The sequence below is a fragment of the Uloborus diversus genome, chromosome 8 (assembly GCF_026930045.1).
Source record: "Uloborus diversus isolate 005 chromosome 8, Udiv.v.3.1, whole genome shotgun sequence".
Taxonomy (NCBI): domain Eukaryota; kingdom Metazoa; phylum Arthropoda; class Arachnida; order Araneae; family Uloboridae; genus Uloborus; species Uloborus diversus.
The window spans coordinates 92,696,942-92,714,892 of record NC_072738.1 but is presented as its reverse complement, the minus strand read 5'-3'; the positions used below and the strand labels follow the sequence as shown (position 1 = coordinate 92,714,892).

Here is a 17,951-nt window from a genome sequence, read left to right as displayed (position 1 = left end):
AAATCCGGAAAAAAAAATTGTGGACTATCGTCCAAAAACGTTTTTACAAGTGTGACTGCTCTACAACGCACAAGTTAATTTCGGCCATCATTGACATATGGTTCAGAGATGTTGAAATAAACACAATGTGTGCCAGTCTAAGGCCCCTATATATACAAGTCGACGTATCAGCTTGAGGACAGCCGTTTTGGATCGAACCACGTGTTTGAGGGTTGTCTTTTCTGGCAAGTCATCGTGTCAGGTGATTTTTCACTGCCAGTAAATTATTAGCGGCACGTGAATTGTTTATTAAATGAAATATTATTTTTGGCCAATTTGGCGAAACCCGAAATTTTACTCTGGTATCCCTAGCTCCGCAACAATGAAAAATCCGATCCAAAATGGCTAAACTTATGCTGAGGCGTCGGCCTATCTATATAGCGGCTCTATGCCAGTCTAGTACATTCCATGTAAATATTTTTGGTAACGAGAAGGTCGATGAGCTCGCAAAGGCATCCTGTAATTCTCCTCAGCTAAGGCCCCTATATATACGAGCCGGCGCATCAGCTTAAGATCAATCATTTTGGATCGGAGCGCGTGTTTGAGTGGTTGTCTTTTCTGGCAAGTTATTCGCAACTCCAATAAACTATAGGGAACGCTGCAGCTACTGTCCAATGGCGGATGAAAAAGGTAAAACAAACACACGCCGTAACTTATAACTTGCTTTGATGCTTAGTGAATTACAGTAATTTTTCATCGTGCTTGTGGGAAGCTTTATTTTCTATTCTTCTGAAATTACATTACATCATAAACTGCCTGAAGCCTGTAATTTACCCTAAAGAAAACACGTGGAATGGAATGTTTTACCTTTCTCTTTAGTATTGTTAATTACCCCCAAGGTAGCGTAATCGAGCTCTTCAGTTGCGAAACGCGTTTGTTGAGTTTTCACTGGGAACAATTATTAGCAGCACGTGAATTATTTAATAAATGAAATATTAGTTACGGCAAATTCGGTGAAACACAAAAGTTTGCAGTGGTAACCCTAGCTCTGCAAATCCGATCCAAAATGGCTCAACTTAAGCTGATGCGTCGGCCTATCTATATATAGCGGCTCTATCCTCAGCCATCCAATTCCCTAACCCTCGTTGACGCCAACGCTGTTGCTGGCCGAAGATTAATCAGTCAACAAGCGAAAAGAAACTCCATTCCGGATTTGAACATTGACAGAGCCATATTGACTACTATAACCAGACTTAGGACAAATGACTTAAAGGGGATGAAAATTTCTACGGACGGACAGCGTAGTTACACCAACTTTTGTCCTCATTGATGCCTAGATGACATTCCACTGTCTCGTCAACACATCTTCAGCTGTCCAGCAATCCAGGCAAAACATCGGCTTAGAAAGACCTACTCTATACAGATAAGGCTGTCGAAGTTGCAAAGGCTTTCTACGACAGTTTCGGAGCAATATAAATGCACATAATCATAGACACGACATCATTATCATTATCATCATCAGTACATTCCATGCCGAAACTGTTAGAGATGTTATAAAGTCTCGTGGAGGTCACATCTCACTTAATACTTTTAAATATATTCATAGGAAATTTAAATAAAATTGAATTTAATGCTACAAAATGCATTTCTCGATTAATTGCCACAATACTCTATTAGCTTTCTTATTTCCAAAACACCCCAATTACCTCGCACAATTCCCGTATAATTTGTAGAACAATCTTTCTACATAAATGGCTACTTCTGTATGTATGTATGTCCGGGGTAATCTTCAAAACTACTGGACCGATTTCAGCCATTTTTTCACCATAGATAGCTACATTATCAGGGAGCCACTTAGGCTATAATTTATTCCTAAAAAACTTAGTTTAAAAACGTTATGATGGATAACAATAAATGTCATGTAATTTCCCCATTGAATGATTAAATATAAAACCCATTGTTACGAAAATTCGTTGCCCAACAACAGCAATATTATAAGTAATTATAATGAAAATTTTAACTCAAAGCTTCTCTGGGAGCAAGCATGACATTTGTTGCTTTCTTAGGAATTGTATCCTCATCTATATACATAAATGGCTTCTTCTGTATGTAAGGATGTCCGGGGTAATCTTCAAAACTACTGGACGGATTTTAGCCATTTATTCACCATAGATGCTACATTATCGGGAAGCAACTTAGGATATAATTTATTCCTAAAAAACGCAGTTTAAAAAAGTTATGATGGAAAATAGTAAATTTCATATAATTTCCCCATTAAATGATTAATATTAAACCTATTGTTACGAAAATTCGTTGCCTCAAAACAGTAATATTAATAATTATTATAATGAAAATTTTGAATCAAGGCTTCTCAGTAGTAAATATGAATTTAAAGTCAGTTAAATATTTGGAAACTTTACTTTTTGAACACTTGAAGAAATATAGTAGAGAGCTTCTTTTTTTTTGTGTGTGTGTTTGTGTGTACTATTTTTTTTAATAAATAAAGCGCACGGTTTTTTTAGTGGTCTTTGCTTTTGTTAGTTCATATTTTGGAAATTATTCAAATTTTTATATGCTTAAATGTGCTTTCGTTTCTTACTGAATACTATTTCATTCTTTATACTTATTGCTATTTTACTTTTATGGGTAAGGAAGAACCTCAATTTTAATCTCGTCAAAGCGGTGTGTTTTGAGTTATTTTAGTTAAAAATAGAAAATTAATGAAAGTAGCGATTGTTTCTCACAATTATTACTGACCCATGCAACGCCGGGTATTTTTGCTAGTATTTAGATAAAAGTCTTTCTTTATTGGGTTCCTTTTTCAAAATTTAGAGACTAGAAGAAGCAAAAAGTTTATTTAGTCGCAAAATTTCTTGAGATTTTAGTGAATTGAATAGCGTTTTACGTTAAGTATTAGAATAATACAGGATAACTAAAAAATGATGCTGAGTGCCCATTTATTGAACTGAAAACCAATATACATGTAATTAGTTTTACAATTTTTAGAAAATATTGCTCACATTAGATGAGAAATTCTCTAAAGTTACTTCATAATCTTCCTTACACTTGTTGCTGTTGCTGTTGTTCTTGTGTGGACCGTTTACATCGTTCTGTCTCTCCTTGAATACAAGGTGGCTGCCCTGTACGGATTTGTGGCGATCGTTGAAAACGTCCCTTATTTTCCTGCTCTTGTTGTTGTACTTGTTGCCGTTCTTGTTGTTGCTGCTGCTGTTCTTGTGGAGCCCTCTCAAATCGTCTTTTTTCTTCTACTTGCTGTTGCTGTGCTTGGGGTGATCGTTCAACTCGTACTCTTTCTTCTACCTGCTCTTGCTGTTGCTGCTGCTGCTGCTGTTCTTGTGGTGATCGTACAGAACGTCCGTTGTTTTCCTGCTCTTGATCTTGTACTTGTTGCTGCTGTTGTTCTTGTGGCGACCGTTTGAATCGTCCTGGTTCATCTACTTGTTGCTGATGTTGCCGTTTCTGCTGCTGTTCCTGTGGGGACCGCTCAAATCGTCTTCTTTCTTCTACTTGCTGCTGCTGTTGCTGTGCTTGGGGTGACCGTTCAACTCGTCCTCTTTCTTCTACCTGCTCTTGCTGTTGCTGCTGCTGTTCTTGTGGTGATCGTTCAGAACGTCCGTTGTTTTCCTGCTCTTGATCTTGTACTTGTTGCTGCTGCTGTTGTTGCTGCTGCTGTGCTTGTGGCGATCGTTTGAATCGTCCTGGTTCCTCTACTTCTTGCTGCTGTTGCTGTTGCTGCTGCTGTTCCTGTGGGGACCGCTCAAATCGTTCTCTTTCTCCTACTTGCAGCTGCTGTTGTTGTTGCTGCTGCTGCTGTTCTTGTGGCGATCGTACAGAACGTCCCTTGATTTCCTGCTCTTGTTCTTGTATTTGTTGTTGCTCTTGTTGTTGTTGTTGCTCTGATTGTGGCGACCGTTCCAATCGTGCTCGCTCTTCTACTTGCTGTTGCTGCTGCTGTTGTTCTTGTGGAGAGCGTTTACATCGTCCCGTCTCTCCTTGAATACAAGGAGATTGCCCTGTACGCACTTGTGGCGATCGTTGGGAGCGACCCTTATTTTCCTGCTTTTGTTCTTGTACTTGTTGTTCTTCTTGTTGTTGCTGTTGGAGTTCTTGTGAAGACCGCTCAAATCGTGTTCTTTCTTCTATTTGCTGTTCTTGCTGTTGCTGCTGATGTTCTTTTGCCGATCGTTCGAATCGTCCTGGTACCTCTACTTGTTGCTGCTGCTGTTCCTGTGGCGACCTTTTGGAAGGTCTCTTGTTATCCTGCTCTTGTGCTTGTACTTGTTGCTGCTGTTGTTGTTGCTGCTGCTGTTCTTGTGGTGATCGTACAGAACGTGCGTTGTTTTCCTGCTCTTGATCTTGTACTTGTTGCTGCTGCTGTTGTTGCTGCTGCTGTGCTTGTGGCGATCGTTTGAATCGTCCTGGTTCCTCTACTTCTTGCTGCTGTTGCTGTTGCTGCTGCTGTTCCTGTGGGGACCGCTCAAATCGTTCTCTTTCTCCTACTTGCAGCTGCTGTTGTTGTTGCTGCTGCTGCTGTTCTTGTGGCGATCGTACAGAACGTCCCTTGATTTCCTGCTCTTGTTCTTGTATTTGTTGCTGCTCTTGTTGTTGTTGTTGCTGTGATTGTGGCGACCGTTCCAATCGTGCTCGCTCTTCTACTTGCTGTTGCTGCTGCTGTTGTTCTTGTGGAGAGCGTTTACATCGTCCCGTCTCTCCTTGAATACAAGGAGATTGCCCTGTACGCACTTGTGGCGATCGTTGAGAGCGACCCTTATTTTCCTGCTCTTGTACTTGTTGTTCTTCTTGTTGTTGCTGTTGCAGTTCTTGTGAAGACCTCTCAAATCGTGTTCTTTCTTCTATTTGTTGTTCTTGCTGTTGCTGCTGATGTTCTTTTGCCGATCGTTCGAATCGTCCTGGTTCCTCTACTTGTTGCTGCTGCTGTTCCTGTGGCGACCTTTTGGAAGGTCTCTTGTTATCTTGCTCTTGTGCTTGTACTTGTTGCTGCTGTTGTTGTTGCTGCTGCTGTGCTTTTGGCGACCGCTTGAATCGTCCTGGTTCCTCTACTTGTTGCTGCTGTTGTTGTTGATGCGGTTTATCCTGTGAAGATCGTTTGAAGCGCCATTTTGCGTCTTGTAATGGTAGACGTCTATAATAAGATTCTTCCTCTCGGGAACTTGGATCTGCAATAATTCCATCTTTAAAATATTTTGAATGCGAAACTGGTGCTGGATACGCAAGTGCTTTTCCTCTTCCATAGAACTCAAAGTAGGTCAAGCTGAAATTGAAGTAATATAAAAAATTTTTGCAATATAAGTAGTGCTTTATTTACTTTATTTGTAATAGCTATTAGTATGGGATTAGTATGGTTATTAGTATCTGAATAGGATGTGATAATCTGAAAAATCGTTGAAGTTTTATGCAGAAATCGTATTTTTTTCCCCATTTTGGACAATACCTATTCTTTAAGGGCGAGTTCGTACGGTTTTCAATAATAATTTTACCATTTTATACAGACAAATGTATGCAAAGCTCTCCACATTTCCAAAACTCTGCAAATATTTGAGAGAACTTGGGCTTGTTACGACATATATGGTGTTCTACAGATTTTTTCACTGTTAAAACTTCAAGGTAATTTGTATATAACAAATACAGTGAAACCAATCTGCAACAGTACTGTCTATAACAATAAACCTGTCTACACTTATATTTTCCTTCTTCATAGCAAAAATGTCAGCATAAATAATCAAACTTTCTGTAACGATAACCTGCCAATAACAATATTTTTTTAGGTCTCAACAGATCGTTGTAGACAGGTTTTACTGTCTTCTGTCATAACTAACATATTGTTGAAATAAATTGGACGTAAATAAATCAACGTTTTTATACCTGCACCTCTCTTTTTCATAAAGAATTGCAAAGCTCTAGACTAGGAATTCTGAGCAGTAACAACTGGCTACCTAAGTCACAAAAAGTAGTAACCACTTTTGCATTTAAAAAAAGAAGTATGCGCGCAGTGCAAAAAGTAAATAACCTATTCGCTAATGGTTTTACTAACAACAAATTAAAAGATTATGAAACTCTACAAAGCAATAAACAAAATTTCGCTGGATATAGTTCTTATCATAAAAATTTAAGCATACAACAAATGGAAATATTTTACTAGTTTTAATATATAATATAATGGAAGACATTTACAACTAAATGAAAGCAAATGTGAGAACTCATTCAGGCTTTGGTTTACTTATTAGTCAGAAAACGTCTGTCGCCTGACATGATCATTTTTTGGAGAATATGGAATTGTAAAAGAGCGTAAATGCAAAAGCAAACTCTTTGCAAAAAAAAAAAAAAAAATCACGATCTTAAAAATTGACCATTTTTCTATACGAGTAGATGTAAAAATGTCAGGAATCACCGATTTTGTTACCTTAATTGAAAATATTCAGTCTGATATGAACAGCGGAATTTTTTTTAAACGTTTATTAGAGATTCAAGGAAATTGCTCAGATATTATTGATTGTGTTATAAGTTTAAACAAAACAAGAAACACATGATCGCCACTTTCGGTGACTGGGACTTGACTCTTTAGTAGCCACTTTCAATAAAATAATCGCCCTTTGTCGACTGGCGACCGCTAATCTTGAGCTTTAAAAAAATGGTACTGCCCTCTTTCCATTCTCGTAATAATCTATTTTCATAAATGAATATAGGTTATTATGAGAATCAGTACATAGTGTAACTAATGCTTGAAGTTATAAGTCACACTGTGCGGCAAAAATATACTTTCAAAATGCTTCTGACAAAATTCTGGCTGATTCTTATGTAAAATGATCCCCTGAATCCAAATACGACATTGTTTTCCCCCATCATGTCCCACTTTTTGAAAATGGCGTCCACAATTCTTTTCAATTTTCGACAGTTTCCTTGCCATTACTTTTATTTGGAGAGGAAGTTAGTATTTCTGAAGGGCGACAGGAATGCGAAGTTCAAAACTATAAACATTTAAAGCAAGTCGGGAGACTCATGGGGGTATTCCTCTAAAATATCTATAACCCCCCCCCCCCCCCCCAACAAAACCGGTCTTTTTTATTGTATCTGGTTCGATGGTCAGCTCCCTGTCGTTCATCAGGAGTAACGATGACATGCATGCATAGATGCATACAAAGATTCATACACTCGCTTTTTTAGCATATAAGATGAATGGAGCTAAAGCTGCATACACAAAAAAAAAAAAAAAAATAAAATAAAATAAAATAAAATAAAATAAAATAAAAAAAAATAAAAATAAATAAATGAATAAATAAATAAATAAAATACATTTCTGATGTATAAAACTGTTAGTCTTTTGATAGTTCATAAATATAAATTTTGGACGTTAAAGGAAAAAGAACGAGAAAAAAAAGTTTCTTCAAAGTAAATATATGAAACATTTTTGGAGAAATCAAGGAATCGGAAAAAAGAATGTCTATTGACTGTTTTCATGTACGACCGGCAAACTGGCATCCTGGTTAATCACTGGGAGCCCGATTTAACCGGTAGCTCGATTCCAACAAACCCTATGAAGCATCAGCTGTTGTTATGAGTAGACAAATGGAAGCATGCCATCACACTAGCAGTGGCGCAGCCACGGGAGGGGTTTTAGGGTTAAAACCCCTCCCAGAACACAAGCATATTCATTTCCTCTGTTAAAATCAAGGGAAACTAGTATGTTGTGGCCATCACGAAACTTTCTTCTATATATATATTTTTTTTTTTTCTGATCCCTCCCCATGCTTGACGAGGAAGCAATATTCCCAACAAAAACAAAATGACACATGCAAAAACTTGACGACTATCCCAATGTCTGAATTATTGCAAAAGCAAAGCAAAGAGCGAAAATTGAAAGTTATTTTAAAAGCCTTGCTTGAATGAATTACAAATATTTTATTTGTTAACAAACATAAGATGGCAACAGTTAAAAATTTTAAATCATTGAGATAATATTTCCGATCATTTCCATTCAATTAAAATCACGAGAAATACGCAGACGACAATCTATTACGATTTATCTTTCTTATTGTTGCATTAATAAAAATATTTTTATTCGCAAAAAAAAAAAAAAAAAAATCAACACCTCTTGGAGCGATCGGCGTCAAAATAGAACCAAAGCCTGTTTACATATGGATTCACATATATTCCAAATTTCAACCAGAACGTAGCATTACTTCTTGAGATAGGGCACTCAAAATGGAAAAAAAGAACGGGTGATTGCGCTACCTCCCTTTTAGCTGTTGACACAAAAATAAAATCAGTTCTTATACCCACTAAGGGCTACTTGCCGATAAATTTTTCTTTCATTCCGTTCATTATTTCTTGAGATACAGCAGTCACAATTGACGACAAAAAACGTTCTACAGCTCAACCCCCGTTTGAGTTATTGACACCAAAATTGAATCAGCACCTGTTCCTGTTAATACCAACATATGGACTAAATTTTGTTTGATTCCGCCAGTAACTTCCTGAGGAATAGCAAGCACGCGTAACTCGAAAAACGTCCCATTGCTCCACCCCCCTTGGAGGAATTCGCGCCAAAAACTAATGGGCACAAGTTCACATAGGGGCACATATGTGTACTAAATTTCGTTCGATTTCATGCGGTAGTTTTTGTTGTAGAGCGGCCACAAAAAACTGGTCACACACAGACGTGACACACATACATACACACACACACACACACACACACATACATACACACACACAGACAGACAGACATTTTCCAAAAATGGTCGAAATGGACTCAGCACACCTCAAAACGTTCGAATCCGTCAAAATTCGAAATTCGAAAATTTGCACGAATCCAATACTTTCTTCTATATATTAGATATAGAAGAAAGTAAAAAGCAGAGTATTTGAGCTTTTCCAAGCGGAATAGGTTTCAACAAAATATCTTACTGCTTTTAATGATCGGGAAGCAATCAGAAATTACTTTTCAATTCTTAAATATAAAAGTTGTATTTCATGATGAGCAAACCACGTCGCCCCTGGTATAAGATAGCTAAAATGGTGTCAGTAAAGCTCTACAGGGTAATAATAAATATTCTGTGCTTTTTTCCACTTTCTGCGTTTCATAGTGATATCAATGCGAATTATTAATTGTTTTTAAGTAGTTAATTTGAATGAATAATTACTAATCTGTAGAAATTCTTTGGTATTGAATAATTACGCATTGTAAATGAATAGGAAAGAAAGCGACAATTTTAGATTTTGAAAACCCCTCCCAGTAAAATCTTCTGGCTGCGCCACTGCACACTAGGGCTAGATTCGGAAACAGGCACCGGTCGCACCGGTGCCACTGCAAGCGGTCGAAACAGTTGAGTCCCTGTAAAAACATATTGCGACTCGATCGTTTCCGAACGCTTGCGGTGGCACCGGTGCCTGTTTCCGAATCTAGCCTATTGGAAGTGACCCGATGGCGCAACTGTAGTACGCATGACTCCAAACTCCAAATCACTTCTTTGAGAAATCATAAAATGACGTGTGGTATGTTAGGAAGGACTTCAAAATGAAGATTGCGAAGAATGTTCAGAATGGTTTGCAAAAGATATTCACTAAGAAGATTCCGACGAATCGCCTCGAAATCAATGTATTGCTACCGTTAACAAGGATTATACAATGAGCATGGATGGAACTGAGCCAAGTCAACTGATTGGAAATGCTGAGGACGAATTATTTTTTAAAACTACAGTCTTCGTAAGTGTTATCTTTCTTGTTTTCCTAATAATCATGTTTAACTTTCTGTTAATTGTATCAGTGATGGTTTCAAAACCACGGGCATTTTTATGGATACCCTGTGCACAGAGATTTTTAGAGAACACAGAAGTTAGTAATTAATTGATGCTAAACTTACAAGACGATTTTTTTTAATTAGAAGAATGAAAAAAAATCATTTGAAATTACGATTGGTAATAGGAATGAAAAATAAATTTGGATATTGTGTAACTCTCTACTTTTCTACCGTCAACTAAATTAAGAAAAAATGTGGTAAAGTCAATAGTTAAAGTTGTATCACGATATCTGCATAGTTATTCTTACACTTTAAAGTTGCAAACATATTTTCAAAAGACGTATTTTAAACAATTTTTACCTAATAGATTATAAATAAATTCTAGTTTAAAAGAAGAATATATTCATGCATTTTATTTTATACTCGCTTAAATACATTTTCACTATAGGGTATTTAAAAAAGTCATTATGAGTTGAAGTCCTTGTAAGATGGTGATACACTAAGAAGAAAATCATTCTAAATTAACTTGGTACTATCAGCAAGAGCCATCCTCATTGGAATTTGGAAAATTCCGTTAGGAATGAATCAGCCCACTTTCAAAAAGACTATTTCTATAACTTAGTACATGGGTAAGGAGTATCGAAATAACTGATCTTAAAAAATCGCCACACTGGAGCTTTAAAGTACATTGTTCCAAAATGTACTAAATTATTGACGAACAGTATTGAACGTTTACGCAACATCAATCTTTGAAAATGGTAGACGCAAAAAAGTAGCAAAAATAATTGAGCTTGTACATTGATTGAGAATAGATTTCAAAGAATTTTCACGCAGTAGCATTTCTTTGGGGGTTTGGTATATACTAGCACATTTTAAAATGTTATGTGAATAACTTTAATTGTTTGTAAATGGTTGTTACGAAATTTTCATATCTTGTTTTAATGTAAATACAGAACACCCCCCTTATCTGACCCTCGTTCATTCGGATCGAGTTTGATGATTTATTTTTGTTTTATAATTTTATGTTCACATCGATAATAATTTTAAAATTATGATTGCAAGAACGTAATTATATATTATAAGTGCGACAAGCCTTCGCATTTTTACTTTCTTCTATATCTAATATATAGAAGAAAGTATTGGATTCGTGCAAATTTTCGAATTTCGAATTTTGACGGATTCGAACGTTTTGAGGTGTGCTGAGTCCATTTCGACTATTTTTGGAAAATGTGTGTGTGTGTGTGTGTGTGTGTGTGTGTGTGTCACGTCTGTGTGTGACCAGTTTTTTGTGGCTGTTCTACAGCAAAAACTACCGCATGAAATTGAACGAAATTTGGCACACATATGTGCCCCTATGTGAACTTATGCCCATTGGTTTTTGGCGCGAATTCCTCCAAGGGGGGTGGAGCAATGGGACGTTTTTTGAGTTACGCGTGATTGCTATTCCTCAGGAAGTTACTGGCGGAATCAAACAAAATTTGGTCCATATGTTGCCCCTAACAAAAGTAGGTGCTGATTTAATTTTGGTGTCAATAGCTCAAACGGGGGTTGAGTTATAGAACGTTTTTTGTCGTCAATTGTGACTGCTGTTTCTCAAGAAATAACGAACGGAATCAAACAAAAATTTTTTGACAAGTAGCCCTTAGTGGGTATAAGAGCTGATTTTATTTTGGTGTTAACAGCTAAAAAGGGGGTAGCGCAATCGTCCGTTCTTTTTTTCCATTGTGAGTGCCCTATCTCAAGAAGTAATGCTACATTCTGGTTGAAATTTGGAATATATGTGAATCCATACGTAAACAGGCTTTGGTTCAATTTTGACTCCAATCGCTCCAAGAGGTGTTGATTTTTTTTTTTTTTTTTGCGAATAAAAATAGCTTTATTAATGCAACAATAAGAAAGGTAAATCGTAATAGATTGTCGTCTGCGTATTTCTCGTGATTTTAATTGTATGAAAATGATCGGAAATATTATCTCAATGATTTAAAATTTTTAACTGTTGCCGTCTTATGTTTGTTAATAAATAAAATATTTGTAATTAATTCAAGTAAAGTAACTTTCAATTTTCGCTCTTTGTTTTGTTTTTACAATAATTCAGACATTGGGATGGTCGTCAAGTTTTTGCATGTGTAATTTTGTTTTTGTTAGGAATATTGCTTCCTCGTCAAGCATGGGGAGGGATCAGAAAAAGGAAAAATATAGAGGAAAGTTTCGTGATGGCCACAACATACTATTAATATCTATGTTTACGCTACTCACATTTGAAACGAAGACATTGAACCAATTCTTTGTCGAGAAATAACTCGACTTTTCCTTTTTGGTTATTTTTCTACAATCTATTGAGAAATACTAGAGATTTTTATTTATTTATTTATTTGGGTTTTTTTTTTTTGAAATAAAAGAAATGTTTTCAGTAGCAGCTCAATCCATTGAAAAAAAATCTGATTTTAAAAAAATAATATTTCAGCCAGAGTAACTTAACCATACTTTTGCAGTGAGTTTATTGAGAATACAGCCGAACTCGTTTATAACGAAAGAAAAGTGACCACGGTAATTGCTCGTTATAGCCGAGTGCTCGTAAAAAAACGGACTCGTGAAAAAAATCATTAAAATTCTGACACATTTGCTTTGCTTGTTTTCAATTTCTCTACTGAAGCAAAGAAGTTGGTTAATCCCTATGAACTGTGTTATTGTCTCTTTCTAGCGTTATTGATGTCTTTCGAGGAAACATTCATTGACCAAAACATCGTTATTTTCACTCCGGACTTAAACGGTTTTTTTCTGTATACAGTAGACCCTCGTTTTACGCGGGTTTATTTTGCACGGTTTCGATTATACACGGTTTAAGATTTGACACCTTTGTTTTATTTTACGCGGATGAGTTTCGGTTTTACGCTGATGCAACAATGCAAATCGATAAAATTTTCCCTTTTTTTCAAAATCCAAACTCCTAAAGATTTCAGATTGCATGTAATAAACTGAATTTTGGCGTTCTAATAATCGAGCTTGGGCCACTGGAGACATTTTATGCGATTGGTTCCAGAGCTCTTTCTAGAGTTAAAAGTTGTTAAGCTCACACAGTTCAGAACTCACTGGAAGAAGTTTTAAGAGTGACAAAGGAGGACAAAAGCTACGACGATACCGAAATCGATGACACAGAACCAAAAACGTTCACATTGAAAAATTTGAGCTAGACAATAGAAATAATCTTTCTGATTTGTTAGTGAAGGAAGATTCTATCATGGAAATGACGCAAGTGATCATGACTACGTTAATGTTCTGCAAAGAATTACAGAGAAAAATTCTTACTGACTGCCAAAAGACTATCATAGCCAGCTCCTCTTTATAAACAAGAACACGAAATTAATTTGTTTTCTTTATGCATGTTGTGCATAAAAGTTGATATAACTACACACTAAACTTATTATACATTTAGTCATCCCTAGAATGAAGTATTTTGTTATCTACGGATCCAAACCCCTATTTTAACACTACTATTAGGTCTCAATTTACGCGGTTTTGATTTACGCGGCATTTCCGTGGAACGTAACCCCCGCGTAAAACGAGGGTCTACTGTATCAAAAGAGATTGAGTATGGTAGTTCAGTCTCAAATTCTTCACAATTTTTGCGATCGACTTCGCTTTTATTGATTTTTTCATTTGTATTAGCTTGAATTTGAGCCACAATATAATCGGAAAGAAGTAATTGGAAGTGATAACATTGGCGTCAACAAATATAATTTTTCAATGCTTCTGGAACTACAAATTAAAAAAAAATGCTGTCATGACTTTTTTAAAGGATTTCAGACTCACCATTTCGCTGGAAGTTAGTAGAAATTTTTGGAATCACAAAAATATTGCTCGATTTAAGCGGGTTTTGCTCGTTAAAAGTGAGTTTTGGCCCCATTGATTTAACATGGTATCAACCAAATATTTCTGATTTCCTCGTTAAAACCGAGTTCTCGTTAAATCAGGGCTCGTTATAAGCTAGTTCGACTGTAGTCTCATGTCTTACAACACAGGAAAATGTGTAAATAGTCCTATAGGACTTACATATTTTTAGGTAAGCTATTTAAAAATGGGGCAAAGAGATGTAAGAGGCAAAATCAAAAATTTGGAGTTAACAAGTATAACTAGTAGAAGAAGCTCTCTTCTGATTTGAAGCAAAAGATGGTACTAGTTGCCCTGGTAGGTGCTGCTAAATAGCATAATTTAGAAAAAAATGAATGAAAACCTACTCAAGGTCCGAACTTCAAACCTGCTTTACTCGAAACTTTAAAAAGTCCACTTGTATTTCTTTGCTTCTCACTGCCTCAATCTTTATCTTTATTGTTATCTTCTTTACTAATAATGAAGCTGAAAGTCTCTCTGTCTGGATCTCTCTCTGTCCGGATCTCTCTCTGTCCGGATCTCTGTCTGTATGTCAGGATCTCTGTGACGCGCATAGCGCCTTGACCGTTCGGCCGATTTTCATGAAATTTGGCACAGAATTAATTTGTAGTATGGGGTTGTGCACCTCGAAGAGATTTTTCGAAAATTCGATTTTGTTCTTTTTCTATTCCAATTTTAAGAACATTTTCCCGAGAAAAATTATCCTAAGATGGACGAGTAAATTACCAAGTTATCATAACGTGGAATCGTAACATGGGCAAGCCAATTGGCGAGAAATTCATCATACATTATTTGTAAATATACAGACGAACCAAAAAACCTTTTAATTTTCTACTATGGGCAAAGCCGTGCGGGTGCCACTAGTGCAAAATAAAACGAAGTATACTCACCACAAAAAGATGACAAAAGTGCAACTAGCCAATAAAGGCTTCATCATTTTTTGATAAGCTGAAACGTTTGTATCCTTACAGAATCAAGTTCGAATATTTATAGCTCGAGAGTGTTTCGCAATAACCCTACAGAATAATTTAATAATAGGGAAATTCAATTGCTTGAAATTTCAACAAAAAATAGAAAGCAACATCGCAATATTAAGTCTTCATTCATACTTACGAAATATTTCTTACTGAAAGATTTCACCATTTTTTTTTCATAGCTCTTACATTTTAGTAAAAATTGAAAGCTGAAACTTGTGCAATAAATGATTTCACAAATACTATTTTAAATAGAAATTTTCAACAGACTGTCTTTGACAGTTATGCTCCTGAACAATAACGTATCATATGTGGAAATACCAAATGTAAGTATTGTGTTTTTGAAATCTGAGAAAGAAGGGTTGGGGAATAGGTAAGAATATGTACGATATATTTTGTCATACAGTACAAGAAGTTCCGTCCGGAACTAAACGAGCCCACTTTTCAGTTATATCAACATCGATTTTCTAATATATAATCAATATTCTCTAAATAAGCTAAGACTGTAAATTTCGTCAAACAAGCCTTTTTATCCGACTGCGCGAGCGCGACGCAAAGGACTGTAAAGTTTATGAGTCTATGCATATATGTATGTTTGTTCCTATGCGGTGTTGCAAGACAGCGCTGTGGAGTCGGAGTCGAGCTGGTTTTGGAGTAAAGGAATCGGAGTCGTTTGAAAACATGCCGACTCCGAGTTTCTCTTTTTTTCTTTAATTTTCAGACTTTATTGCAGTTTTAAAAAAAAACTGACTACCGAACTGTAAAAAGGCCTACTAATAAGAAAATCACTGTCATTGTGGCAACCAGCTGGTTTGATTGTACATATATCGAACTTTCTGTAAGAGCTACTAACGCCATCTCCAAGTTTGCTTATTGTTTAACTAAATTTAACTGATAGCAACGGTCACAAACAGTTTTGTTGCCATTTTCTAAGTAATCGCTTTCAAATAAAAATAATATATTTTTTACCTCTGTCTCAGTTATGAAATAGTAAAAGGAATGTATGTATCGCTTGAGCAAGTCGGGAAATTCTGAGAGAGCTTGGTGAAATAAGTGTTGGCATGAAAGAGCAAATCCAAAATATCCGATTAAACATAATTTTTTTTTTTTTAAATCTAAAGACTTATCTAAGACAGCTTGGTTATCACTAAAAAGTGCAAAATAAAATCAGCACATGATTTATTGGTTACAATAGTCAATAATGTAGTTAATCCTAAAATTTTCATATTAAGGTTAATTCTGGAACTGTCAATAAAATTAAAATAAAAAAATGAGCCAAGAAATGTAGGTTAGGGTGGGCCGAAATAAGCCGAAAAAAATTTTTTTTCGAAATCAATTTTTGGATAGCGCGCAAAAGTTGCGTAATGAGCTAGTTAGCACTCACAAAAAATTTCTTGGATATTAAAAAATATCTAGCCGGCGCTATTTGACACTGAAAAACCGAAAAAAAAGAGAAAAATGAATTTTTGTCGAAATTTTTTTTAAAAAACTAAATTCCAAATATTTTGCTGGAATGCACCGAAAATGTTATATAATGAGCCAATTCGAGCCCATAAAATGTTTCATTGATTTTAATGAGCATTGAACCGCTCCTTTCCGACATCAAAAATTGGAGAAAAATGAAAAAATATTGAATTTCTTTAAAAACCAATGTGAAAGTTATTTTTCAAAATTAAATCATAGACTAATTAATTAAATCGCACCATTAATCATAGTAATTATTATCACGCAATAGTATCATACATTTTCGAGAACTACATATATAGATAATAAAATTTTAAAAAAGAAATCTTCAAATTTGATTTATAACACCTCATGCATAATGAATATTATTTTTTGGAATAATATTGTCCCTTGTTATCAAATGATGGAAGTTCTTTCCTAGCTTGAAGTTTAGCACGAATGTATCCATCTCGTGCAGTTTCACCACGAACGTTTATTGCAGCTTCGGTTATTAGTTTCACTCAAAGTTTCACAGCTTGCGTGTGACAGGGAAATTTCTCGAAAGTAAACTCTGTAGAATGTTCTTTGCACATTTCTTTCAATTGTTGGTCTTTTAGATGCATTGTAAGAGGTGGTTCTGTTACAACACAGTTTGCCCAATCAACTAAATCAACATAATCAACGGCTTCAAAATTGAGTTTAGGAAGCTCAAAAAATCGTACACCATCCGAGCTCTTCGTCTTCTTATTTCTAGAGTTCAGAATGCGCCTAACAGCTAATTCCCGAATGTATTTTCTTGAGTCAAACAACATTGTCAACAGTAGCTGTTCAGGATGAGCGAAATATGAATTACTTGAGAGAACTTTGAAAATTATCTCCTTAACGTTGTCTGGAAACTGCCTTGCAAGAGAAATCATTTTCCAAAAATGTTGGTCGCGGTACTGGCAGTTCGGTTTCATTTTTATTTCAAACCACATTGGAGCATAAACTAAAATTACATACTTTACAAGCATTGTAAGGTTTTCTGATGGAGTTGGAGTGTCTATATACAAGCGTAACAAACGGTTTGTAGTTGTCAGCCATCGCGCATGACTGACTGAATTTGCCTGGGCTACTGTCAGCCACGTTTGAAGGACAACTACCATCTTTTACGGCAAGACAGATACTATACAAATATTGTTGTTCAGTACTTAATTTTTTTATATCTTCCATGTCCAAAACCAGAAGATTGCAGTCAATTTTATCATATTTGACCACCGGATTTTTTTTACAATCTCTAAGAAGTTGTTCGATAGCTCCAGAATATGAATATGGCCACTTTGTGCAACCGTCCAATTCCAGTATAAGATGCCTCAGTGGCAACTCATTGTGGACATTGGACACAAGAGAGGACCCCTTTAATTGCTTAATTCCCAGCTGTGGAGGTGTAGAATTATAGCATTTCTTGTCGGTGGTTTTTATATCTTAAGTGGATCATAAAGTCGAGAGGAAGAAATGGCTTAAGAAAAAGAAGAATATTTGCGTTCAATTCATTAACCAGTTTAAAGGACTTCAGAGGATTCACATTTTTTTAATACTCAAAGGCTCTATTTGTCAAATATATATATAAAATAGTTATAAAATAATCTTAGGAATAATAGAAGTAGTTGAGCGCCGTTTATTATCTAGGAGAAACAATTGGAACCGAAGATTAAAAAATTAGCATCTTATGTAACTATTTTTTTATTTGAGTGTGTGCATTTTTTAAAATTGACGTACAAATGTCGCATAAAATTGATTGAATTTTCACTGTTTTTTCTAGGTAACGTATTGCGTAATATTTCAGTACTTACTTATTTCGAAACTACTTTTTTTTTTTCATTTTTCCAATGTTTCAGTCTTAAAGGAGC

General features: G+C 35.7%; 1 protein-coding gene across 1 annotated transcript in view; it reads right to left on the bottom strand.

Moving 5' to 3' along the window:
* Positions 1-3,039: 3,039 nt before the first annotated feature.
* Positions 3,040-17,951, bottom strand: part of LOC129228488 (transcription factor SPT20 homolog) — a 127,539-nt gene continuing 112,627 nt past the window's right edge. Inside the window, exon 3 of the mRNA XM_054863169.1 lies at positions 3,040-5,094. Coding sequence (XP_054719144.1) covers positions 3,040-5,094 — 2,055 coding nt within the window. The remainder of the gene's footprint in view (positions 5,095-17,951) is intronic.